Genomic DNA, 19,316 nt, shown 5'->3' on the forward strand with positions numbered 1-19,316 from the left:
TGAATTTAAGCTTCAAAACAAATTTAAATTCTTCATATTTCTTTTTGTTTTATACATACACAAGAAAAGCTCGACACAAAGAAAACAAAAGCACCACACTTCACGATGACATGGACAGTATTTATTAAAAAAATGATAAGTAAAAATGTACATGTATTTTAACAGCGCCGTCTATTGTTAAGTAACAAGGCAAGGTGCGAACACTTTTCAAAACAATATATTGGAATTTTTCTTGAGAGATAAAAGATTAAAATTAAATCAAATTTATAAAATCACAATTTTCTGATTGTGTTCATAAAATAATAGATACATGTGCTGAGATAAATATTATAATATATATATATATATGTTAAGCACATATACTAGTGCTAATTAAATTTAGTTAGGAAGGGGTTTTTTTTTTATCGATGAATGGCTTAGTTTTCTATAAATACTAGGATATTTGGTTTTACCAACATGTAATAGGTTTATTCAATATATCATTACAACTTTTGTACAAACATATTAAAAAAGAATACTTAATAAGAAATCTGCTAATCATTTACATAAGTTCATTTATTCATCTAAAAAATTAACAAATTACATAAAACACTTTCAAAAATTATAATACATTATATACATCCCATTGCTATAAGTAGAATTTATGAATCAAATTTTGGAAGTTTGAACATCCCGGCTGAATAAACTAACTGTCTTTCCTTTACTTTCTTTTCCAAGAATTGTTTCATATCTTGAATGGAGCATTCATTTGTGCTGGAGCCTTGAACAGTAAACATTCGGAGCATACTGTGAATACGCTCAAGAGGTAAAGACTCCATGTTGGTGAGCATACCAACAATAAAAGACCAGAAAGTCTGAAAATAATTAAAAAAGTTAATAATAATTTAGAATAAATTTGATAGAAATCTAATTTAATTCTAAACATTGCTTTATTTATAGATAAAAAAACATGAGTTGATAGCTTTTAGTCTAAGATTGAATAAGAATCGGTATTTTATGTAGTAAGAAGATATAGAACACATAAGGATTTAATTTAACTATTCTGTAACTTAAGAATATTTAGGGGGAGGAAAAGTGTGGAAAAAAACGTGTGGCAACTTATACTATTTTTGACAACCTTATAATGATATTTTTGTAGGAAATAAAACTTGTTTTAATCTAAGAAAATACTATAAGACTATCAAAATAATTTGAAGCTAGGAGGGCAATAATAGATTAACTTATTTAGAAATAAATGAGAGATAAATCTATGTAACAATAATAAATATTATTTTTTTTTAATATTCCACTAGGGCAGTTAAGGAATTTTTCCAAAATGTTCTATAATTTCTGACAGATATGAGATTTCAAAAGGAAAAAAAAAGCATATGGAATAAAAAATTGTGTTTGAAAAACAATTAAGATAATTATTTTGATGCTGCAAGTTATTTTGATAATATTTTTGTTCAAAAGTTGATTTAGGGTGTTAAAAGTATCAAATTTAGTATACTATATTAATAATAATTTATAGCAATATTTTTAAAATTTTAACAACAGAATAAATATTTTATGGCACTAACAAATCATTAGGTCGGAAAATAAAGAGCTTCATTTAAACACTTTTTTTCAAATTATTTTGGATTAACTGTCTATTAGTAATATAAAGTTTTAAAAAAAATTAGATTGAACTATAACATGAAATTAAAACTCAAACAATGCAAAAATAAACCTGAAAGCAAAAATAAACCTGGAAACACCAATTTAAATGGTAAACTTTATAACATTACAAATATTAATTTAATGATTGATCCCCTTATATCTTCTTCTTTGTCAGCGCAACTTGCAGGCATTAGCTGCCTCAACAGTTGACAAATGCCAGTGCCTCCTATCCATAGCAACTCCCTTCCAATTTCTAATCTTTAGGGTTTTCAGGTCATTTTTGATGTTGTCGAGCCATCTAGTAGGGGGCTACCTCTGGGACATGACCCCTCAGGGTTCTCATGGTGCTATTTTCAGGGTTTCTCCATAAATGAACCAGCAATCTCAACCTATTACTGTGGATTATTTGTTTAATTTGGGGCTACTTATAGAGTCGGAAGAGCTCAAAGTTATATCTGGTTTGCCAGCATCCCCTTTCAGCAACAGGGTGGGATCTAACAAATCCTTGCCTGCTGATCTTAGCATTGAAGTCCCCGAATATGCCACATAAAAAAGTTCATATCGCAAGTACCCAACATGAATCTATATTTATCTATGGATTTAAAGTTTTTTTTATATTAGTTTTTATACATTTTGAAAAGAGTTTGAAAGAAAATTTTGATAGTGTAGTGTGGATTTTGCATTGCATAAATGTACTTGATCCATACAGCAAGTTCTGCAACTAATGAATTGTACTCACTTTGCCTGCTATTTCGTGGAAATGCTTTTAGTTTATTGACTAATTGGGACAAAATTGGTTCATAAATTGTCTTTTGTGGCATTTTATTTCGTAGTTAGATTTCAATATTGTTCTTTACACTTCTCTTAAAATTTAAAAAAAAATTTTATTAAATTTTACTTGTAGGTGACAAAAATTTTATCTTCTACATGGTTATTTAGTTATTGAGTTAAATTAATTTTATATAATGCAATACATTAACCAAACTTAATATCATCTTCAATTTCATCAATATAAAATTTAATGCTATTATGTTTTTTTAATTCAAATTTAAACTTTCCTACTTTACCATATATCTTTAAGTGAGCTTTATTTCATACATTCAACAGAAAAGGGAGAAAGTTCCAGTTGTCCAGTCAAAAGGGGCATCTGTTTGACAACTAAGGACAATTATTTTCTCATCAAATTACATTTTTAATGGACATTAAATATTTATCTGTACCAAAATTGTTGGTGAAAAATAATTTTTAAACAAATTTTATAATGGTCATTAAAATTTAAATATTCTTTATGTTCAGGAAATTTAAGAATGCTGTTGACTATATAATATAATATCAACTTATATTAACATCAAAATAAATATAAAATAAAGATTATTTTTAAATATATGTATACATTTCTAATGTTTTTTAAATAAAATCGTAACAAATTTACCTGCAATTCTTCTTCTTTCATATCTTGAGAAGAAGCAGTTACAGATTCTTCTTCATCTTCAATCATGACAATGGAATCACATTTGTTGCTTTTCTGGTCTTCTGTAAGAACGAAAACATCAGGTTCTGCTTCTTGAAGAACTCCATGACTTTGCCAAAGAGTAATTTTACGTCGTAAAACTGATGCTTGCATTTGCATTTCAGAACTCAATTCATTAATGGTCCATTTAGCTATAAAATATAAAAAATAGCAACTTTCAATTACTCAAGTTATAAGTATATCTTAAATGATTCATTAGTGATTCAAAATAGTAAATTTTGTTAGATGTAAAATATTTATTTTATAACCCAAGTAATGATTAATTAGTACTCACTAAATAATACTTTAATTTTAAAATATTTACTTTTATAAATATTCATTTACTAAAAGCTAGTACTTAAATAAATCCTCTAGTTTAATTATAAAAGAATTTAACTAATTCTAACTTAAATTTTTTACTTGTGTAGTCTTTCTTTATTTTTAAATGAATAAAAGCTTGCCATTCACAAGGTTGAGCTAATAAAAAATGTTTAAGAATTATGAATTATTTAACCTTACATTGTCAACATATTTTATAATTATAAGAATTAAAATAAATTGCCTATGAAATTTTTGTACCTCAGGACTGATTGTGCTCCGGAAAAAATCCGGATTTCCGGAATTTTTGCAAACAGTGATCCGGAAGTTTCCGGAGATCGAAGGTCCAGACGTTACAAAAAATCATTGATCACAGAAGTTTCCGAAAATCAAATTTTCAAAGGTGGAACTTAAAAACACAGTTTATTTTATTTATTTGTAAGGGCGAGCCGGAAAGATACTTTATAAGCTTACATTCATGATTAATATTAATTTTTTATCAGCAAATAGTTGTTATAATCATAAACTCAAGAAAGAAAGACATATTTGTAAATTTTAATTACTTCTCCAGATCATCATAGGTATGTGTAAATGGTATAAGTATGAGTAAAATTTTAAATGTATTTTAAGTAAACTAAGAAATATTGAGGAAAAGGAAACAAAACCCTGTTTAAATTTTTTTCTGATTTTTCAATTTAAACTGTTTTTTTTTTTTTTTTTTGAACTCCAGAAATTTTCCGGAATTTTGACTTGGGCTCACAATCACCCCTGGTACCTAAAAAACCTTTATTTTCGACGGATCAAACAATATTTAAGAACAACTTAAAACAAGAAACATACTTAAAAACAAGAAACAACTACTGAAATTATAAAAAAAAAAATTCTGATGACATAAATGAAGTTCTTATTTAAATAGTTAACAAAAATAAATAAATATTTAACTAAAATAAATAACTTTAAATAGTTTAATAGTACAATTTCATTAATTAAAAAAAAAGTTAACCTCACTTTCGTGTTCATACAACTAATTTCTATCTTATGTTAAGGCTCGTACACAAGCACCTTATTTCTATTACCAAGCAGAGGGCACCTCGAATCAGACAAGATAGAAGAATAATTCAATCATATTAGATTTTAAGTTACTGAAATTAAAAATTAACAAAAGTGTATTGGGCAGCTTTCAGGAGAACTGCTCTAGACACTAGTCTTGTGTTTTGTGGCAGGTACTATGGTTACGATTGTCAGTCACTTTCAAAAGTGGTGTGGGATTGAATAGTTTTGTCATGATCTTGGTGCCGGTCAGCATGAGAATCTTTCTTGGAGACCTTCATCCCCCCCATTAGAAATGTGCTTTCTCATGTTACCATAGCAGCAGACAGCCCCAGACTTTTAGTCTGGAGGAGTTCTCCTCAAAGCCGAACAGTAGTTGTTTCAAATGACAAAGTAAAATCTTACGTTTATCACTAAAATGACACAAAATTGTAGCATGTACTGGACTAACACTGACATTGAGAATTCTTCCCTTCAGTTCAATTTCTAAATCAACTAAGCCCAAATGTGGCTTCCACATGAGTGTTCTGTTTCCCTTTAATGCTTCAAATGCTGTTGTATACTTTTTTAAATTTTGCCAAATATAATCTGGCAATTTCAGCTTTTCTTCTTTAAATGACGGCCAAAACTGTGCAGAAAGTATCATTGTATTTATTGGAAAATCCTGTAAAATACATTGAAATTAACAAATTTGATATAAAATTGAAAATATATCATCAAACGTGTTATTATATTTACCAATTAAAGATGTAAATAAATAATGAGTTAGAATTATCAGAAATTTTTTTTAAATAAAAGATAGTAACAGCTTTCTTTGAATTCATATTTATTTAATGCTTCATAAATAGTATTACAATAAAAACAACTGTCACTTTTTACAAAATAAAATTAATAAAGGTTTTAAAAAAAATGCAAATTGTAGCAATTTCTAAAAACAAATAATACCGTAACATAATATGATTGGTCCTAATCAGTATTTTGAAAATAAATTACAATGGGAGAAAAAAAATAAGGTATTTGTTTACAAACCTAAAGCATGAAATTCTGCACTTAAGAATGGGAGCAAACATTCAACTCTTTGCAGGCACAATTTGTATGTGAGTGTGCTTTTCAATAAAATTATAAAAAATAATTAATTTTAAAACAAATTTTTTGAATTTTTGAAAAATAAATAATAATTCTTAAATCAGAAATTTTTACTGATTATGAAATAGAAAATGCTCTAGTCCAAGCAATAAAATTGTTAAGTAAAGCAAGAGGTGGGAAAAAAAAAAGGTACTTCAAGCAATTTCCTTTTCTTTTGGTACTTCAAGCAATTTCCCTTCGTTTTTGAATTTTAGTTAAGACTTTAAAATATAGGTAACTAGATTCTTTTCATTTACTATTAAAATATGTATTATTGTTCTTACAAATTTTATTTTTATAAATTAGTCTTGTTACAATTGGCTAATAATAACACCAGGGGCAAAATATGTAATGACAACTAGCCCCCACATGCATTCATTTTACTTCATGTGGCACATTTAATAAGAAACATTTTTAGTTTTTTTTTTATCGTTACTAGGATTGTCACTCCAAACTTTCACAAGCTTGGAAAATAAAACATCATTTTGGGAAAAAAATTGGTTTGTCCCTACTTATCTAACAGCCTTCAGTGGCCTTATGAGTATTATTTTTAATTTTCAGTGATGTTTTTTTTTTCCTATTTCAATCTATTTTTTGCTAAATTTGCTCCTGCTTTAGTTGTAAGTTTTTGCATTTTACTTTTTTTCTGGCACATCCAAACAAACTGAAAAGGAGGTGAAAGCTCTATGGTTCAGGGATGTGTCTGAGTGTAAAGTAAAGTAAAAAAAAAAGCCTTCAGTGGCCAAATGACCCATCCTCATTGACTCACTATTCTGCAGTTTTTTTTTTTTTTTTAGTGCTCTGAATACTCCATTCTCTCTCATCGTTTTGCCACTCTGTGACTCCTCATTAATCGAATCAAACACAACCTATAATATTCCATTTTAAATAACTGTAAAAAAAAAATCCTAACAACAACATCAAATACAGTGTAGGGTTACTTAAACTTTATCCTGCTGCTTTCAGCAGCATTAATATGAGTGATTAGTTTACCTCATGGAGTCACAACTTTGCAGAACTCCATTCATCAAACTCAAGTCATAAGAGTTAATAATAACAATAAAAAAATCAAGATAAAAAATTTGACACACAATAAGGGCTGATTTTTTTAACTTCATTTTAATTTTTAAAAAAATGCAAGATGTCTCTAATAATACCACATTAGTTAGAAAGATGCCTTTGCAAAACATATTTTATTCAGTACATTAAATAGAATAAGTATTTTAATAATTAAAAAAAAATAATAATTATAAATACTCAATGAGGGAGTTTTGTGACAGAGAATCAATGGAGCTCACTGCCAGTTACTTCAATTATTTTAAGATCTGAAAAATTGTTGACTTTTTGAACTATACAGTTCATAGTTTCCACGTGACATCATAATTATTTATTAGGTAATAATTACTTTTTTAATATTTAAAAGAATTCTACAAGAAAAAATGCATGGATAAAAAAAATTGACAATTAATAGTATTTGGCAAATCATTTTTAGAAACTTGAGATCCATTCTTATTCTCACTGTGCATCAAGCTAGACAGGTTTGTGCAAATTACACTATTCAGATTTTTAATTTCCAAATGCACATTTCACAAATTTTTTTATTTCAAAAAAAAAAAGCAACAAAAAATACAGTTTGCACAGTGCTATATAATCTTTCTTCTTTACTGGCATGTCAGTTTTTCTCTAAGAGTTTCCTCCTATTGTCCCTCTGTTTGGTGAATGTCCTCCAATTTTTGATTCACAAAGTGTTGATGCCCTTCTCAACACTGTCGATCCACCTAAGATGTGGTCTTCGTCTTGTTCCCATAGGTTTTGATTAAAATATTTTCTTGCAGTTTCGGTCTTTCTGCATTCTGATTAAATGACCAGCCTAATTTAGTCTATAAATTTTTATGTACTTAACAACATCAGACTCCCTTGAGATTTTATTCAGCTCTGAGATAGTTCTTCTTCTCCATGAGCCGTTTACCTGAGTTCCACCACAGATACTACATAGTACCCTTTTTCAAAAATTGCAATCGCCTCCTCGTCTTTCGATGTCAATGCCCAAGTCTCAAAAGCATAAGTCAAAACAGGTCTTATAAGAGTTTTATATAAGTAATTTAGTTCTTCATTTTAGAAAGTTGGATCTCATATATTTTTTCAGACTGTGCAAACATCTATTAACATTTGTGATTCGTTTATGTATTTCTGTAATAAGACGTTATATAATATTTTTCATTTTAAATAAAAGCTTTTTAGTAAAATATTTTATTTTGCTTTAAATTGTCTGTTTGTAAAAGCAACTGAACAAATTACCTCTTTTTGACTCTTATTATAATGATTTCTAAAAATCAGAGCGAGTTCCACTGATTTCATTTTATGAAACTCGCTCACTAAATCAACTAAAATAATTATTTTAAAAATCATTTTCTAAAGCAATATAGTTAAATACTCTTGTAAAAAATAATTTTAGCGCATGTTCCCTCAACAACTAAAAAAAAAATTAATAAATAAAAAATATGCACTAACACCTGGCTCATAATCCTTTACTTCCCCAGAGTTCAAGTGAGAATTCAGTCGCTTGGAATCTGCTATATCCTTCAACATTACTTCACAGAAATGCAGCTGTGATTCACCAAACCTCAATTTCAGAAGTTCTAAATAGCGAATCTCTTTTTCAGTGTCATACGAAAATGTAGTAAGAATTCTATCAGCCAACAAGCTTCTATATTCATTCACAAATAGCTCTTTGCTTCCATAAATATTCACTAGTATTCCAATGATATCGGATGATCTTTGGCTTTCAGTTGATTTTGCTATTTCATAGAAAATAAAAATGAACATAAAAATACACTATTTTCACTGACTAAATATTGATAAGTTAATATGTGACTGTTAAATATTAATAAATTTAATATATGCACAGTTAAAAATGTTCACACATTTTAAAGAAGGAATATATTTGAAAGCAAATAAACAAAATTTCAAGTCAAGAATATCAAAATTCTAGCACATAAAGATTCTATTTAAAGTTCAATAAAATTAATACTTGAGAAAATAAATATCATTAAATTGTTTCCCATATTAACTGTTTCATCAATGACTTTTATTTATACATTCATATATTTTGCTAATGAAAAAATATACTTAATAAAATGCTAAAAAAATTTTTATTGTGAATAATTTAACTATTTATATCTTAGTTTAGAATGTGAATAATAATATCATCCTATTTTAATAAATTATTAATAAAATCTAAACATAAGAACAAACATTTTCAGAATATAATCTTATTCGACACACATTCCATGTCAATAAGAAAAACACTTATGCTTAATTGTTATAAAAAAATGGAAACACTAAAATATTGGGTAATGTTTTGATAGAAAAGGGAAGGCTTCTTAAAGCAACATAACACTAAGGTTTGGCAGTAAACTTAAAATGAAACATTCAGATGATTAGAATCAACTGAGAAGATAAGATACAATTGTATCGAGCTGTTGCGGAATTACAAAAATGTACAGAAAGCATTTGCTACAATACTATTTTCAAATATTGTTGCAACAATCAATGAACAAACAAAATTTTTGAATACATACCTGGATCAGCATCAACTGGATCTGGACACCATTTCTGCCAATCATCCATTTCTTCATCCATGGGAAAATTATCTTCTAATTTCAATGGTACACCTTTGAGTAATTCACAAGCCAATTCACCACAACTGTCCTCTCGAAGACTAGAAATTATGCATCGAACAGTATCTTCTCTTGATCTAAGTAATAAGTTATTAGTAAATTTTAATCTTTTATGATTTATCTTCTATAACTATAATTTAGGGTAGCACAACCTGCTGGAATCATAGAGATTTCGGCAAGTCTAGAAAGTAGATACTTCCTAGTAACAGGTCTTTAAGATAAACAAACTTCAAAACATGCATTATTCAATGAAAAGAAAAATAGACAATAATTTGTAGTAATGACTTATCACATTAGTCAAACTGGCCTGTTCCTATCCTCATTCAATGATAATGTTTTGCTCTTAAAACCTAATATTTGGTATTACAAATAAAAATCCCAGTTTTCTAATGCAAAATTGCATGGTATAGATAAAATATGGTCTGGATTTTCAATGAAATTTACCCTATATACCTGGAAAAGTCAATGAATTTTTTTTGTTTCTAAAATTGGGTGGAAACCCTGTTATAAGGAGAAAAAAAAATTTTTAAAAGAAAAGAGATTAGTTTATTTCTATTGCTAAATTGTGTCCAGAAAAGAGACATTCTGGTAAATTCACATCCGGATAAGGAATGTACTTTATTTAAAAAAACATCAAACAAAATGGGTATAATTGGAATAAGTTTATAGAGCAGAAAACTATTTTACATAAATAATTTTATAATTTAAAAGTTTCATGTCACTTTCATCCACATTTAGTCTCTTATAGTTATTTATTAGCCTATTTTGAACATCAAATAATACACATACATTACCCAATCTCATTATTTCTTTGCAAAAAATATTTAATAACAATAGAATCAGACTTTACGAAATCAAACCATAAGAATGAATTTATGAAATAATATTTTTTAATAAATAAGTTGATTTAAATCAATGATTTTTTAAATAAAAAAAAATAAAGTTATTAAAATGTTCAAAACTTTTTTTAAATATTTATTTAAAAGATATACAACCTGCAGCCTTTGAATTGTAAATGTACAATAAAAAACATTTAAATATATTTAACAAACACTGAAATTATTAGATTAAAATTGCAAAATGTAGTTGCCAAAAAATTTAAATTGTTCAACACTCTTGACAATTTTTTTAATTGTTCTTTAGCTTTAACATATTTAAAACAAATGTATTTCAAAAGTTAATTTGAAAATTAAAGAATTTATACACATTAAAAAAATTACCAAATTAATATGTCCACACAGAAAGTTAAAAATCTTTTAAGATTTTTCTTTACACAGAAGACAAACTGCAAAAAACTTTAATTACGTTCTTAAATTTGAAAATACTATATATCTAGTAAATATTATATATAATTAGTTGTACTTTGTCTCTTAATTTATAAGACAAATTATTACAATAAGGAATAATTAAGTTATAATAAGTTAATATAAAAATTGATTCTTATTATATCACTCAAAGGCTAAAACTTTCTTTTCTGAGATCCCTTTCTAAAAAGAGTTTTTCTTAATTTAACCTTTCAACGTCAAGTTGAGAGCAGGGTTAAACTAGGTAGCAGTTATGCAAAAAAAAAAAACTTTTCAGAATGCCATTTATTATAGAAACGCTACTAAGCATGGGCATTTTAGTAGAAATTTACCTAAGTTGTTTAAGAATACGTGAGTTAAATGCTTAATACATAAGAGCTATTATAAAAAAAATGAATATTTAAAAAAAAAAAAAAAAACATTACAATTTGAAAGAATAATGAAAAATCACCTCAAATACTTGCAAACTGGCTCACTAACAACTTGTAGAACAACTCCAGTTTGATCCAAAACTCTCAAAGCTTTTATTGCAGAAATGTAAGCAGTAAGAATGTCAGATGTATTTACCCCTTGGAAAAAATTAAAGCAATATTGTCATTTCTTAAAAATTTAAAAAATACAAAGCTATACAAAAAAAAGTTATACAATATATATTACACAACTGATTAGTTCATTTAATTCTAGCATCTGTTATAAATATGTACAACAAACACTAGAGATGCATTTGGGCTAACCTATTAGGGCCCTGCCTAAAGATTTTACACCCCAATCCAAGATTTAGTATGACATATGAAGTTCAATTCCTGAAGATATAGTACTTCATAATTTTTTACAATTTTAATTTTTTTTTAACATTTATATTGTTCTTAATAACCATATCAAACTAATTTTAGTATATTTGTACAGTTTAAAAGAGGTAAAAAGTGAATAAACACTTTATCATGAAGACTACTTACAACTGATGAGCATGATTCTGTCATGTTCCTAGTAAATGCATTTTTCCCCCACCTATGTTTGACAAGATAATCCAATTCAAATCAAAATTCGCATTAAAAAAACTCACAATTTGTATTTTAAAAAAAATTCAAAATCTATAGTAAATAAATCAACCGAATTTGTAATATAAAAAAGTTACAGATAGATAATGGTTCCACAATGTGGGTGGAAAAGGTGCATTGCCTGACCTTATAGTTCAAGAACAGGCAGCAATATTGATCAATAAAAACAAACGCACATAATGAATTAAAAAAAAAAAAGAAATTGAATATATAAAATATAGTCACAAGAGATAACAATAAATGAAGATACCCATGAATAAGATTGTTGGTGTAGAGGGAGAAAAAAGAGCTTAAAAAAAAAAAAAAAAAAAAAAAAAAAAAAAAAAAAAACTTAAAAGAAAATTTTTTTTGTTCTTAATTGAATTGAAATGTTTTCAAAGTTAAGAAGAGGCTCCACTTTTTTCTTCAAAATGGAGAGACATGAAAGCAATAATGGTGTCATTGTACAATGGAGAAATGATTAAATACATTGTGAATGTCATCATAAACTATAAACCTGAAAATTCAAAGAATAAAACGTTTTTAATAAATTAATTTAGATGTTAGATTATTATGACTAAATTCCTTATTTTATCATTCAAAAATATTACTTTATATATTTAATTTTTAACTTTCCTACCTTCACTGTTTAAAATAAAATACTCATCTCTACATTGTAGACAGTCTACATTCTTTAAAAATTATTAAGAAACCAATAAAACCATCTACCATCTATTTATGGTTTAATATCATAATTAAAATAAAATTAAATTCAAGATCACAAACAAAAGTAATTATAGAAAAAATATTTATAAAAAATAATATAATTGAGAATAAAAACATAAACAGCTAATAACATCAATTACCAAAAATGAAGAATTTCAATATAATAATGTCTTTACAAATGTTAAAAATTCTAATCAACAATATTTAAAATAAGTTTAACAAAACTGAATAGTATTAATTGCTTTGTCTAATAAGTAAATACAAAGTAAACTAAAAAAAAAATTCATTTACCAGGATGAAGTAAACGATTTTCTAAAGATGACTTTAAAGTACTTATGAGTCTTGGTCGTAGATTAGTTATTTCCAGACATTCTTTCAAGTCTTCTAAGGCAGCATGAGATTCAGGAAATTCAATTATTATATCAAATAGTTGATCAACTCGAACATCAGCAAATGCTTCATACAAGATGTGAAACAGGCGATTCTAGAAAAAAAATTATAATTCACAAATATTTTTCTTAGCAGAAGATACAGTTTTTATCAGGACTTATAGATATTCTGTCTAAATATAATATTCGCAACAAATATGTTTTCTGCCAAAAAAGCAAAGTAAATCTATTTTAATTTTAAAATTGAAAAAAAAATCATATAAAAAAAAGGGGAGAAGTTTTGTTTTTGGTTCTTTCCCTTTCATTGCTTTTAGGTGCAAAAAAAAAGTAGTACAGGGTGTTTATGAAGTCCTGGACCCATTTTGATGTTTAATAAGTCATAAAATAATAAAGATAGATTAAAATTAATAACATAAATGGTTAGATAGACTCAAAAAATTTTAAGACCCTTGTCAATGAACTTCCACGTGTGCCCTCTTCGTCGCATGGAGAATATCAGGTCGATAGTCAATCCCAGAAACTTGAAAGGATGCTTCGTTGTGGAACATAATGACATTACAACCGCAATAACCTCTGTGGATGCCGACATGCTTGCCTTTACCCGGTGTGAAATTAACTATCGACTTGATGTTCTCCTTGCGAAGAAGGGGGCACACGTGGAAGTTCATTGACAAGGGTCATGAAACTTTTTGAGTCTATCTAACCATTTATGTTATTAATTTTAATCTATCTTTATTATTTTATGAGTTATTAAACATCAAAATGGGTCCGGGACTTTATAAACGCCCTGTATAAAAAAAATTTGCAACACATAATACTTAATTTTAAGTATTACTAATATCCAGTTTAGCGATGTACAAACATACTTGCCAGCAAATGAGTAAAAAATGGATTATTATTACTAATTGAAAAGTGGATATTATTTATTATAGCTTATAAAAACACCAACGGTTTAGCAATATATTTATTTCAAAATTTTTATAAATTAAACTAAAACACTTACTTTGTGTTCACGAACTAATTCTTCAATATTAGGAGCACTATCCCAATGAAATGAAGATAACCAACTTATAACAGTTGTTTCAAGCCACTAAAAATAAACTTAAAATTAATAGCTGATATAAAATGAATTACTTTCCATAGGAATTGTTAAGATACTGAATATATATCAAAAAATGCTCTTTAATATTTTATTATGATTCTCACAGATCTATTAATATTCCATATAAAACTTATTTAAAAAATTTAATATTAATAAACAAAATTTTCCTATCATGTGAATTTTTATAGAAACCAAAACAATCAATGCAATCATTATAACCATGCACTTACAAGGTTTAAAGCAATTAAAAAAATAATAAGTAATCAGCATTAAAACTATAGAAAATTCATCTAGGTTTTGAAATTTTGATTTAAGGTGAGCATTTTGGTACCAGAAAAATTATTGAAAGGTTTTCATTGCATATAAACAGAGTCTTTTTAATTAGAATAAACATGGATATTAATTATTTGATTAGAAAAAATTTAATTACAATATGAGAGCTTGTAAACTTTAGATTTAGTCTGAGGCCAAGAACAAAAATTCTAATTTAAATCAGAAAAAAAATAAAGGATTAAGTAATAAAAGAAATATTGCTGCACATAAACAGACACAAATTAGATAAATCAGAAGTATTTAAGTTGATAAATTTTTGTGACCATCTTCAATTACTATGAATAATACCTTTACTTTAATTTATATTCTTTCAAAAATTTTGGCAAAGAGGTACTATTTCATGTAACATAACTTCTGAATTTTCACTGAATCATACATATCTCGAATACTTTCAGATCATGAAATAAAAAATTAATTTTTATAAAGTTTACAGGTTTAATTCATAACCCCTTTAATTCAAAATAAATAATAGGTGACTAAACTTCACAAATAACTGAAAATATACTAGGAAAAAGTTAAAAACGTAATATAGGATGCAATATAACAGAATACAATGCAATTTCTTTATGTTTTAGCTATACATTATAGTAATGTACAAAATACAGAAGCAAAGGTAACAAAAATTATCGTTTAACTGTTAAATAAACACAGGTCTAGAAACAGGTTTTAGGTTCAAATATTATAGATATGAAATATAAATAAATTTGAGTGTTTTATATGCACAATATCAAAAAAAAAAAAAAAAATTATACATAAAAGAAAAAAGAATTCTAATTACTTGTAAAATAAAGCTTAAAATACTTACAATTTTCACAGCACTAAGAAGAGGAATTTCAAAATTTCCTTTACAAAAATCACGAATATATAGCTCAACAACATCTTGAGCAACATTTATAGGAACATCTCCCACGACCAGTTGAAAAAAATTTAATTCATGCCTATAATTTAATAATATACATTAAGAAGCAAAAGAGATAAAATTATTAATTATCTTTAGCAATAAGAAGTTTTGTTATTAACATTTATCTACTGCGATATGACACTTTAATTTATTAAATAGCATTATTTACAAAATTATTATCAAATTACAAGTAAAACAAACTTTTTTTTCCTTCTCCTTTTTCTTCCAGCGAAACTAATATTTCTCTTTTGGGGCTATTCATGATAATTTGTCATTTGAATTAATATACTAACTTTAAAGGAGAATATTATATTATTCACATTCTTACAACAGTCCATTATATTATGGAGACATATAGTATTATGGAAGTGGAGGTTAAGACTCTACAAATCAATGACTAACAAGATATTATTCTTAATATAATTTAAAATTGTTTAGGAACATACATTTAATCAGATTAATCTGAGCCTAGCTTCAATATCATAAATGTTTTGAGAAATCAAAATTTATCTTTAAATACATATTATTTGGAAACAAAAATATTATTCTATTATTCATAGTCAGAGCCGGATTATACCTTTTGTAGGCCCTAGGCATAGCCGTTTTTGGACCCTCCCCTCTTTCCCCCACTCCTCGACATTTTGCGTAGTTTGGAATTCGACAGCATAATACAAGATTTAGTTGAATCCAAAAAAGTAATATATTAGATCATAAGATTCTGCAAAATAATTTATTGCCGAAAAATATTATATTTTTATTTGTATCTTCATAATTTTGTGCAAAATACACTTGTTGTTTTTAAAGCTAAATTATTTTTGTCAACAAATTTTTTTCTCCCAAGTTTTTCGTAGGCCCCTGAATTTCGTAGGCCCTAGGCACGTGCCTAGTGTGCCTATAGGTTAATCCGGCCCTGTTCGCAGTATATTCAAAACTAATCATTATAAATAATATTAAAATGCTCACATAGCATAAAATGTTTTGTTAAAATTGAAACTTAAAAGAGAACATATATACTGATTATTTTATAAAATATTTTGTCATGAATAGATTTTGAGATACCATAATAACTAATATCATTATCTTTTATCTAATTTGTTCCAAAAACTTAACAAGCAATTGAGTGTTTCCAGTTTTATGTTGCAAGAAAGAAAAAAAAATAACAATATAGTTAATAAAAACATCTTAATAGTTCCATATTTAATTAGTTAAAATCTATAAATGTAATTTTAAAAAATCTGATGTACATTACACTCAATCAGTGATATACAAGCTACAAGCTGTAAAATTTGCAATTGAATTACATGAAAATAACGGATATTATCACATTTGTGAGTTTTGGAAAAATAAATTGAAAGTTTATGACAAGTTTATTTGATTTATATGTATACTAATACAAAGAAGTGCTATATTTTTCTCATTTAAAAGAGTTAGACATTAAACTTTTAGGATAATATTACAGCATCAGCTTAGTGTTAAAAGATATTTTTGAAAATTTTAAGGTGATGTTTACTTTTAATTTAAGTACTAGAATTTACTTTTAATTTAAGTACTAGTATTTACTTTTAATTTAAGTACTAGTATTTACTTTTAATTTAAGTACTTTACTGAATAAAATATTTTTTTACAGAATGATTTTTTTTTCTTTTTATAGCATAAAATAATTAAATAACTAGGTAACAAGACAGTTGCAACTTAATTCTCAATACTGATGAAATACATTTTCTTTAAACAAGCTTAAAATGATTCATATTGGAAAATGTTTTACTATTTCTGAAACAATGTAGATGACAAAAAATCACTAATATAAGAATAAAAAATATAACTCACAATCGATGATTTGTGATATAAAACTCTGCCAAAAATTTCTCACAATTGCATTCGCCACCTTCAGAAATGCAAGCAGTACACTGTAACGACTGTGTTTCTTCTAAAAAATAAGAAAAAAAATTACATTTCAACATATTTAATTAAACATATCTAAATAAATATTTTTTTAATAAATTTAACTTCAGCAGTAGAGAAAATTACCTGATTTCCTCAACACATGAATTTAAAATATTTTAACATTGGAATAAAGTAATTCTTCCTAACAAAATTAATTATAGTAAGAATTATTTTTGTTCAAAATTAAGTGATTGTAAAATAGATTTGTAATTGAGTAAAACATAGCATGAATATTCAATAGAATAATGCACTTAGAAATAATTAATTTTCATAAAAGCAGTAAAAATAATTAAATATAGAACTAAATTTCTCTCTGTTATTATCAAAAATTAATTTTATGCTTAAAATGCTTAATTTATTTAAAATATAATAAAACTTCTTTTAACCCCTTCAGGACTGGCAGAAGAGAAAATTGACATTTCCTAAGGACCACATGCTTTGAGTTTATACGTACAAATACAAGAGTGCCATATAGAAATCACACCCATGTGATTTTGAACAGTTTAAGTCAAAAAGTCTTATTTCTTGTATGATACGCCATAAAGAAATAATCATGTGACATATATGTGATCATTGTCTTGAAGGGGGTAATATATTCACAACTAAGATGATTTGTAAACACTATTAATGTATAATAAATCTTGCAGAACAAAGATATGATTTATTTGATTTTTAAATCAATCAGTGCTCAAAAAACAGTTAATGAGAAGATTTCCATATCTATACTTGTATAAAAAAACCAGCAGTAACTTGCTAGAAACTTCAAAAAAATAAATAAATAAAGACAAATGCGAAGAATATAATTCATAGGCATCCCGAGACAAGCCACTATATATATTATACATGTTTATAGTTGAAATATACATGTATCGATATGGAAAAACTTCCAGGTTCACATTTGCTATCAAAGAATTAAATATTAATAATTCACTACTTCAAACAAAATACAAGCATGCTTAATTGAAATACCTTTTATATGCTTAAATTTTGATTGATATGCCTTGAATGATTGGTTATAGTAATCCACAAGAACAGCTCTGAAATCAACTGGCCAATGAGCAAATGCAAGAGATCTAGCTATGATTAAAAGATCTGATTTAACAGTACCTCTGACATATTTTATTTTGTCCATAATGTCAGGATTAGTTTGTGAAAGTTGCTCTAAACCTTGTTGGAGTGCTTCAATTTCTTCCAAGCAGAAATAATATGATTCAATCTGTTCATTAAGATAAGCTAAAGCATCAGGGAATTTCCAGAACTTCCCACGAGGACAATTTTCAAATGTCTTCCAAAATTCTGGAACTACGTTACTTTGCATATCTTCTTTAAAAGTAGCAAGAAACCAATCTCTCACCATTGCTGTCATTCCACATTGATGAAGAGTAGCAAGAGCCTCAATGTATTGTGCTTGATTAGGTCTTGCTAACTATAACAAACAAAATAAATGTTTATATTTAGGATATAAAACCAGGGGTCTACAATTTCCGAGAGCCAGATCAACTAAAAAATCATAACTGGCATCTAATATTTGTGTAAAATTAAACCTGTTTTTTAATTCAAACCTGCATATTGTCTACATAAACTCCATTCCACATTAGTTTACTATGTTTTAAAAACTAAATGGCACATTTGAATATTATGCATGCATGTATTGCGGTGATTATATAATTGTACGTTAATTAAAAGTATATACCACACTTCTGACCACTTTATTATTTTTTGAATAGTATTCAATTAAAAAATAATTGTTTTATGTAATTTAATAAAAAAAGAATGTTCAGTTGCTTTTTATTTTATTAAAAACGGACTCCTTAAACTTGTCCAGCTCCTAGAAATTTTGTAGAACCCTGTATAAAGCATTTGGATATTTAAAAACATGATAATGTTTAGGAGCAAAAGTATTATAGTCTAATTCACCTCATCATCAAAGGTTGTCCTTTTTTTAAGCATTCTAGTCACAATATTCCACACGTGAGCGAAATTAGGGGTCTCCATTTGGTATAAACTTTTTTGAAAATGCTTGGCTAAAGAAATTTTTTTATAAAAATCAAAAGCTTTGTGAGGAAGTAATAAACAAACCATCAAACAACATTGTTTACGATTTTAAAAAATGCAACTGAGCCAAGCAACCAGTTTAAACTATTTCAATTTCTCTAAGCAGTTCCACTTATTCTAATTTAATAGTCAATCAAAGAAACTGAAAAACTGAGTTGATTCCGTTCAAAGATAATTGAAAGAACCTTGGCAAGGCAGAGTGAG

The 19,316-nt window shown here is 26.7% G+C and overlaps 1 protein-coding gene across 1 annotated transcript; it reads right to left on the minus strand.

The window, feature by feature from the left end:
* Positions 1-537: 537 nt before the first annotated feature.
* On the minus strand, positions 538-19,310 carry LOC107448049 (anaphase promoting complex subunit morula). The gene is made up of 12 exons (XM_016063138.4): positions 18,975-19,310; positions 18,027-18,483; positions 16,941-17,040; positions 15,018-15,150; positions 13,781-13,867; positions 12,680-12,872; positions 11,077-11,194; positions 9,223-9,398; positions 8,153-8,439; positions 4,922-5,180; positions 3,071-3,300; positions 538-854 (listed from the first exon to the last, which is right to left on the minus strand). The coding sequence occupies exons 1-12, from the start codon at positions 19,137-19,139 to the stop codon at positions 642-644; spliced, it is 2,418 nt and encodes an 805-aa protein (XP_015918624.1). The 5' UTR covers positions 19,140-19,310; the 3' UTR covers positions 538-641.
* Positions 19,311-19,316: the final 6 nt, after the last annotated feature.

Source organism: Parasteatoda tepidariorum, chromosome 10 (genome assembly GCF_043381705.1).
Source record: "Parasteatoda tepidariorum isolate YZ-2023 chromosome 10, CAS_Ptep_4.0, whole genome shotgun sequence".
Taxonomy (NCBI): Eukaryota; Metazoa; Arthropoda; class Arachnida; order Araneae; family Theridiidae; genus Parasteatoda; species Parasteatoda tepidariorum.